The sequence below is a fragment of the Elgaria multicarinata genome, chromosome 13 (genome assembly GCF_023053635.1).
Source record: "Elgaria multicarinata webbii isolate HBS135686 ecotype San Diego chromosome 13, rElgMul1.1.pri, whole genome shotgun sequence".
Taxonomy (NCBI): Eukaryota; Metazoa; Chordata; class Lepidosauria; order Squamata; family Anguidae; genus Elgaria; species Elgaria multicarinata.
The window spans coordinates 23,046,651-23,055,918 of NC_086183.1; the positions used below are offsets into that span (position 1 = coordinate 23,046,651).

Below are 9,268 nucleotides of genomic sequence, written 5' to 3' on the forward strand. Positions count from 1 at the left end.
GCAGACATACATGCCCCATTCCCACTTCAGCCATACTCATGTGGCTGGGCCATTACCAGTCTCCAAAGCATCTCACGTTTTCCCATTAATAATTACAAGGCCTTTCTCTCGGTCCCACCAGCAGCAGCACCCCCAATGACAGGCGGGTCATATGCGCATATGCGCATCCTTAATTTAATTTTTTTTAAAAAATAAATTAAATTAGAAATGTGCATATGCGCATCCTTTAATAAAAATATTGTTTCAAAAAAAGTTTTCACTTAAGGTAGGTTGCATGTAATACCACAGAAATAATGTTTTTAAAATGAGAAAGATTTAACACATTCCATTCACCAGGCATTCCTACACTTTCCTCAAGAGACAGACAACTCCAACAATCCACAAACCACTCTCTCTGAAGAACTCCCGCCACAAAGAGTTGGAATTAAGAGCATGTGCATAAAGGAATGTTAGCTAGGGAGGCGCATAAAATACAAAAACAAGGAAGTGGGAGGTGCAGAGAAAGGACAGTTTGGGAATTGAAAGGTTCAGAGAAACGAGAAGAAGAAACAACACCGACAACGGGGCAACGAACAGTGTGCTCCGCAACAACGTTACAAGAAAAGGTAAGTAACGCTACTGAGCAACGGTATACACAAGGTAGCGATACAACTTACAACGTCACAAGGGCTCAAAAAATCGATATAAGCAGAAGTGTAGATCCACACTGTGACATCACGCAGACAGCTGAGGGGCAAGCAAGGCTAAGCTTGAAGTGAGCCTAGAATTGAACATAGAATGTATCCATGCATCTTTGGGCATGTTTGCTCTCCTCCCCTGTTTGGACTGTGAAATTCCTGCTCAGCTTCCTTCACACCTGGAGAAATAACACTACCCTGGTAATACAGCCCAATGATTTATTAGAAGGAACCTGAGCCATATGAGGCACAGACAGAAAGAAAACAGAACAGCAGAAGTTGCAGTCTGGCCTTCAGTCCCATGGGAAGGTCGCACTCACTCCCCGCATCTTCTCCTGATAAACGTGGTCAAAGCGTTCATTCTGTGCCACTGTCAGGAGGTTCTTCCAGTCCCCGACGATCCCTAGAAGACCACAAGAGGAAGCAGTAAATGCAAAGAAGTTGAGCCGGCAAACAGAAATGAGTGACCCTTTAAAGGCTGACCCTACCTTTAGGCAGAGTGAGGAAGGATGTGGATGATGGTCGGCAGCAGGGGCAGCCCTCCAACCTGGCTGATCCACCACCTACTATTATGATGTCCTTCTGAGCCACCCCCCCATCAGTGCTTGTCCTATGTGTATTCTTTAATGGCTTGTGCCAGCTTGCTGTCAGATCAAAGCTTTCTCCCAAATGCACTCACACAGAGCACCATTTGGGAAAGCTTGCTTGAGTAAGCAGGCAGTTTCACAAACTACTCAGGCAACACGTGTTGATGCCGCTGATTCTGCACCTGGCAAAGCTGCTGGCAAAATGATGGAGGAGAGAGCTCGGTGTATCATGTGGAATGTCTTGCTGGCTTGCTGCTCTCAAGCGTGGTGGAGGAGGCTGTCTGGTTGCCAGCATTCAAGTCCGATTCAACTGCCAGTCTAGGCAGCTTCTTTCCATGGAATGCAGAGAGTGGACACTCCCCTGTGCTTTGCCCCGCAGGCTGAGAAAATGCCATGGGAAGGCCCCGATTGCTCTCTCATATTGCCGCTTCCAAGAGGCCTCTGCAGAAATTCTACAAATACGATATATCTTACATTTTGCAGGCTCCTTTCAGCACAGGTCTACCTAAGACTGCACTATGATCAACAACTGACCCCGCTCTGATTTCCAGCTACAAGGGAGGTTCAGAAGGTGGGAACAAGGGAGAGGGCCTTCTCAGAGGTGGCTGCCCTGACTATGGAATGAGCTCCGCATTGACACCCAACTGGGGCTGACACTGTCATCATCTGGGTGCTGGGTAACGACCATCCTCTTCCCAGGCATTTAACAGAAGACATAGATGAGGCATCTATGTCTGCTGTTCTAAAAAAATTTGGGAAATGAAATCATCATCAACAACAACAACAATCTCAACAACAACAAGGTTGCCAAGTGCCTCCATTTCAAAACCTCTCAAAGGAAACAAAACGTTTTCCACCTGGGTTTTTCAGAAAGGGCCACCTGTCAGTGGAGAAGAATCTTATCACTTCAGAATATATCTGATTGGGATGCAGGGGTGCCCATCTCACACAAATGACCCTCCCACCACAGGCACATGAAAAGGCAACCCTTCGCCATTAATTCGAGTTGAGCGGGAAACGTATGAGGAAGCTCAAGGCAGTGGGGCATCCTTCCCTGCCTCCCATCTGCCACCTGACCTCCAGCAAATGCACATGTGGCAACACTAGATACCCAGGACGCTCTGCTTTTACCTTTCCTCAAGAACTTCCCTTTCTTGTGATCTAAAATGTCATCTGACACTGCGGTGTAGTTGGACTTCGGGTTGTCCTTCATCTTCTGGAAGGAGGCATTTTCCACCACAGAATCAATTTGCTGGCTGTTCAGCTCCTTCCCAAGGAAAAGGCAGATCTTCTCCACACTGCCTCGCAGATCCTGGCGGAGAGACAAGCAGATTGGCTAGGAAACTGTCCGCCTGCTGCAGGGCTTGTGGACATCACACACCATCTACATAGCTTTGTAGACATTGCTGAGGTGGAGTCAGTAGTGGTGGTTTATAATTATTTTTATTGATTGATTGATTGATTGATTGATTTACAATATTTATATATGGCTCCCCATTGAAAGTTTCAAAGCGGTGTACAAGATAAAATGAAAATAAAAACTGAATAAAACAGTTAAAACAGATTTTAAAGGAAGCAGAAACAATGACTAATGGCTAGACATTAAGGAAAGGCTTCCTGGAATAATGATGTTTTCAGGAGATGCCGAAAGGAGTACAAAGCTGGCGCCTGCCTGACCTCCAGAGGCAGGGAATTCCACAGAAGGGGAGCCACCACACTGAAGGCTCTTCCCCTGGTGGACTCCAATCAGAGGATGGTACCCGAGACATGGGGTCCTGGAAACCGCAATAAATATTAGAAGTAGGAGGATGAAATGCAGTACTACCAAGGTAGCTTTCTCTGAAATGCTCCATGTTCTATATACAGGGCCATCTAAGCAGGCAAAACTGAGGAGTTTCAATGTGTGGATGAGATGGTGGTGTTGAGAAGAAGGCATCAAATTTATAAGGTGCTGGGAAATGTCTGGGCCTGGGTACAAGAGGGATGGGCTCCATTTGAACCTAAATAAAACCTAATCCCTGGGGCTTAACGTAAAAAGGTGAAACTTTAGCTTTTAACTGGAACCCTGGAAAACAGCTGACAGTGTAAGCAAGGGGAAAGGCTACCAATGGCTACTAGTCGATAGCTATGTACCATCTCCCGTATCAGAGGTAGGATGCCTATGTACACTAGTTGCTGGGGAACAGGGGCAGGAGGGTGCTGCTCCAGTCATGTCCTGCCTGTGGCTTTCCCATGAGCAGCTGGGTGGCCACTGTGTGAACAGAATGCTGGACCAGATGGATTCTTCTCCAGATCCAGCACAGCTCTTCTTCCGTTCCTAGAGACTCTCTGCACTCAACAGCATGCCATTTTAAAAAACTTTCACTTGGAGAAGTAAAGAAACAACGTAAGCCAGGATGGGTGTGTATACAGCCAAAGGTCAAACCATACCTGCTGCAGCTCTTCATAACTGTTAAAGAAGACATTGGGTCTCCCCTTCACCTCCAGCCAACTTTTCACATGGTCAAACCAGGAACCATACACCACTGGAAGAGCAAAGCAGAGCCAAAAGTGGCATGTCAACAGTCCGAGGGCCGGGGGGTGGAGGAGGGTTACACTTCCTGCCTTCAGAGGTGGATATGCATTATCATCACACAGCACTGGAACTGAGGCCTCGCCATCTCCACCCTCCACCAGTTTAATTATGTGAACTGCCCAGAGAGCTTCAGCTATGGGCGGTATACAAATGCAAATCAGCAGCAGCAGCAGGAGCAGCAGCAGCATGGCACATTTCCCCTTCCTTCCCCTTTGCCCTGTTGGGAATTACCGTTCTGTGATAACGTTATGAGGATCGAGTACGAAGAAAGCCTTCGTGGTGTGGTACCTGGAGTGCTGGACCAGCCCAGGGGAGACTGGACTTCCCATCTTCACTCAGTCATGAGAAACACAGAGTGGCTTTGGACTAGTCTGTGGCAGTCAATATTTCTACCTCTAAGCTCACACCACTATTCTGAGGGCTAACATGGGACAACTCTATGTACCCAGGCTTGTGGCCTTGTGGAGGGCAGGATACAAATATACAGTGTTAGATAAATACAATAACAGGTCCAGTTCACCACTTTTGACAAATGCACAAGATTTCCTCAGAGAAGACAAGATAATCAAATGAAAGTCACTGTTGCAGCTACAAATCTCAACTGCTGACTTCTACTACGGTGTAAAGGAGGGCAGGGGAGTTCAGTGGTTATATTGCTCAGTGAGGGGGGATCCACACGTCGCTCCCAGAGTGCTTCTATGCGGTCCCAGTGCACCCCGAAAACTATAGAGTGACTTCCCTGTAAAAGAAACGACGAAGAGCCGTCCATGCCACCGACGACGACAACGAGAGCTCTTCGCCAGCGAGGAGAGCTCGGCAAAAGAAGGCGGGGTGGAGAGCTTCTTCCACTTTTCACCCCGCCTTCTTTTGCTGAGCTCTCCTCGCCGGCGGAGAGCTCTCCTCAGCGGCGGCGGCGGCGGCGCCATGGACGGCTCTTCGTCATTTCTTTTACAGGGAAGTCACTCTATAGTTTTCGGGGTGCACTGGGACCACATAGAAGCGCTCTGGGAGTGATGTGCGGATCCCCCCCAGTCTCTCATGGGGGAGGAGTGCTACAACCCAAATGGAGGAAGACGGTTTAATGGCCTCTTTGCATACCATTCCCACTCAGGAATTCCTCCAAGAACTCTTCCACAGTTCCAGGGTCCTTGAATATTTTGAAGATTATGGAGTGGTGGTAAAGTGAGACCAGCACATCCTTGGGATTACGCAGGGTATAGATCACCTGGAGGAGAGGCAAAGGTGACATTGTGAGAGGGTGGCATCTCACCCCTGTTACAAAGAAGCTCCAAATGCTCTGCAAATGGAACATGCCGTGTGCATTACGGTTTTAACTGGGATTACCCTAAGGACCTCGATCAAGAATTATTTTCCTGGGAATCATAGCGAAAAAGCTGCCAGGAGTACTATTAAAGCCTTGGAACACTGGCAGAGGCAATGGAACCATAGAATGTATTTGCTTCCTATAAATGGTTCCTATAAATTCCTTGCTTCCTATGAATGGAAGGTGAGTCAACTCAGAACTCCCCATATCTGTGTTCTAGACGAGCAGGAGGTGAAGGTGGGCTTGATGTGAGAATTGTTCCTGTCTTACCTTAGCCTTGGACTGGAGAAATGACTTGGGGAAAAGCTGGAATGGCATGTGAGAAGCCATGAGTCTGGGTGCAGGAGATGCCAGGGCAATCTTCATACCATCAGTAGTTTCTATCCATGGTGACCGGTCCCACACAAACGAGCTGTGAACCCATGATGGGTCCCCATTGTGCCAGATTAAGCCCAAAATCTCCTGCATCCAATTGGTACCTGGAAGGGAGTCCAATAATCATACGGTTGCCTCTTCTTCCCCTACACCCTTTTTACTTACCCACTTTCACCTTCCGTTCCACCGACCACACATAATTCCCTGTCTATGCAAAATCATAAGAACTGGAATGAATTTCTGTAGACCTAGGAGCTACTTAAAACTCTACAAAGCCAGGATTCCCTAAATTCATCACCAAGTCGACATAGTCATGTCTAATTGAGCATACACCTTTCTGACTGGCGGCAAGGAAAGATGTTAGCAAGGAGAATAAAGAACTGAAGAGATGCTCATCTTTGTCTGTAATGCAATCAATATTCAGAGATGTCAACAGGGGTGTTATGTCAGGATAGACATCTTCTTTTCAAAGATGGATGACTTTTGTTCAACATTTCTCAGGATCCTCCTGCTTCCTTAAAAAAGGTACAGCATTTGAAGGTCCTCCTCTGGGTGCCTACTCTGAAGGAAGCTCGGAGGATGGCAATGAGAGGGCCTTTTCTGTGATGGTCCCCCAATTGTGGAACAATCTCCCTGAAGAGGCCTGCCTGGCGACGACGTTGTTAACTTTTCAGCGCCAGGTCAAGACTTTTCTCTTCTCCCAGGCATTTAGCAATATGTAATTAGCTTGAGTTTGTTTTTGTACGTTTATGTGATTTTAATTTGTATGTTTTTGTGATTTTAAATTGTTGAATATGGTTTTTTAGTGTGTTGTCCTATGTAATCCACCCAGAGAGCTTTGACTCTGGGGTGGTATACAAATGTAAATAATAATAATAATAATAATAACAATAATAACAATAATAATAATAACAATAATAATAATAATATTCATTCTAAGGACTGAGTAGTGCTGTTTCCTCCAGTGATTTTGTTGATGCAATTGTTTTGATGCAACATTCAGTATTTGAGACATTATGCCTTTGAATACCTGTTCCAATGGAATGCAAGCAAGAGAGTGATGTCTTCCGGTGGTTTTCTCAAAGGAATCTGGTTGGCTTCTATGGGGGGGGGGGGGGGAAATGCTGGCCTGCATAAACTTTTGGCCTGATCCACCAGGACTCTTCTTATGTCTTCTGCTGCCACCTATCGTAAGGTCATGGTACAAGCAAATATAGGGCAGTACCCAATGGCAGTCCTACGTAAACTAGGCCCATTTACTATGAAGTATCTGCTCTGTGAAGGGGTACCACAGGATACTGCCCACACAGAGCATCTCTAGACACTGGGCCTCTTACTGACCATTTGTGAACAAATGCCCTTATTTCACTCTTGGTTTTGTTAACATTAAGTTCTTACTTTGTTTTGTCCACAGAACTTTGTACGATAGGAAGAAAGCCTGAAGGGTGTAGAGAAATTTCGTTCTGGCAGGGAGTGGGTTGACATACATTAGCTATAGAGGCAAATCCAGATCTAGGGAAAAACTAGAGATGACTATGGTGCATTGGTGGTCATAAGAACAGAATAGTCTTAGTGGATCGGAGCAAAGACCTAACTAGTGTAGCATTTTGTTCCTACAGTGTTCAACCAGTAGGGTGACCATAATTTGGAAACCAAAAAGGAGGATAACATGGCCACGCCCAACATGTCCAGCCCACAACGGGACGTGCCCACCCAAATATGGCCTTGGTCACATGTCTGATTTCACAGCACATAATTAAGACATACCTGTTCTATATAACAACTAAATGTTAAAATCACTGGAATACAGAACAGGTGAGACATTGAATGTATCTGAAAATAATTCCACTCATTCCTACTTTTCTAGCTTTTGCTATACTTTGAAGCTTTTGCTGTTCTCTGTGTGATACATTCTCCCCTTCTCTCAAATATCTTTTCTGACAGTTGCTCCAGTGGGAAGTCCACATTGCCCTGCTCGTGCCCTCCGCTCCATTAACACCATGTCTCTTACCTGCCCAAGAGTTTCCACATCTCTCGCTCGCTGCCCCCTATGCCTGGAATTCTCTTCCAGTGCATTTGCGGACCACAATGTCAATTTCTGTTTTTAAATCTCGCTTGGAAACATTTCTTTTCTCGAAAGCTTTTTAACTGTAGCGTGGTCATACTAGTCTATATTTCGTTTTAATGTCCCTACCCCTATTGGTTTTTCCCCTCCCTCCCCTGTCTGTTACGTAAATTTTAAATTGTAAGCCATAAAGCAGATTGTCTTGTTTTGTTTTATTCTGTACAGCGCCATGAAAATTGATGGCGCTTTATAAAATAATAATAATAATAATAATAATAATAATAATAATAATAATAATAATTGATAACATCCTCCTGTGTATTTTGCCTAGCAAGTGTTATTCAGAAGCATACTGATACTGTGGGTATAGCAATCATCATGACTAGTAGCCTTACTGCCCATGAATAGAACATAGGAAGAGCCATGCTGGATCAAACCAAGGTTTCATCTAGTCCAGCATTCTGTTTACACAGTGGTCAACCAGTAACCTTCTAGCAGGACATGGAAGCAAAAGCACCTTCTTGACCATGTCCTCCAGAAACTGGTATATATAAGCTTACAGCCTCTGATACTGGGATATAAGGAATGAAAGTTGTAAATCATGAAGTGGGTTGGAAGAGGTAAAATATATTGTTGTTCAGTGTTTATTGCATGCTTCACTTTTGACATAAGTGTAATAACACACATTATCATGCAAGCCTGGGCCCATGTAAGACTACTAGTCCAGGAACATAACAGCACCACTGACCTGATTTAGGATAAGTAACATTCAGTACATCGTCGTCCAACAGTTGGAATTCATTTTCCACAAAGTTGAGTGTTTCCACATCATACTCTTTATTGGGGAAAAGGATTCCCTTGTGGGTGAAATACAGTGCGGATGACATTGGGGGAAAAACCTTATCTGGAAGAGAAATAGAGAGACATGCAGCAATCTTGTCACCAGACACCTCTGGTGTCCTTCCAGAGGCGTCTGGTGCCAAGAGGTCTCAGGCAGGTGGTGGCAGGGGGGATGAGGGAGGTAAGCCTTTGTAAACACACACACACACCAGTTACTCAGCTAGCTAGTGGATTTTCATTCTTTTCTTTTCTTTTCTTTTCTTTTGAGCAAATGAAAACTGCCATTTAAATTGCCGTTCAAGCACAAATCAATTTCTCTAAATTGAAACTACAGTGTATATAATAAAAATAAAAGAATCCATTAAAATAAAAGAGAGTAGTAGTACAGTACTTTCAATGCCCCCAACGGCTTGCGGCCAGGTTACCTCAAGGAATGCCTCCTCCCATATGTACCTGCCCAGACCCTAAGACAATCCTCAGGGGTCCTTCTGCATGAGCCCTTGGCATTTACAGGACAATTCCACAAAGCCTAAAATGCAGAATGCAGTTCTGTGAATTGATGGTCTCCCTAAATTCAGGAAGTGGAGAACTCACCTCTCACGGTTCCAGACAAGCTGGACTTTAAAAGAGGACAAACCTCATTCCCCACACCAACACGTAATCCCCCTCCTCAATAGCCCCAAATGATTCCTCACTCACCAATGAATTCAGCTTGCTTTTTACGGTCTCTCCCATCCACTACTTTTGGACTTTGCTGGCACAGGAAAGGGAACACAGGAACTCCGGCATCAGTACTTAGAGTTCCAAAGTTCTTCTGGCATCATT

At 45.2% G+C, this 9,268-nt stretch overlaps 1 protein-coding gene across 1 annotated transcript; it reads right to left on the minus strand.

Annotated features, from left to right (window-relative positions):
- Positions 1–970: 970 nt before the first annotated feature.
- LOC134408207 (sulfotransferase 2B1-like) lies at positions 971–8,490 on the minus strand. The gene is made up of 6 exons (XM_063140381.1): positions 8,352–8,490; positions 5,434–5,642; positions 4,938–5,064; positions 3,695–3,789; positions 2,396–2,576; positions 971–1,080 (listed from the first exon to the last, which is right to left on the minus strand). Exons 1-6 carry the CDS (start codon positions 8,488–8,490, stop codon positions 971–973), a joined length of 861 nt encoding a protein of 286 aa, XP_062996451.1.
- Positions 8,491–9,268: the final 778 nt, after the last annotated feature.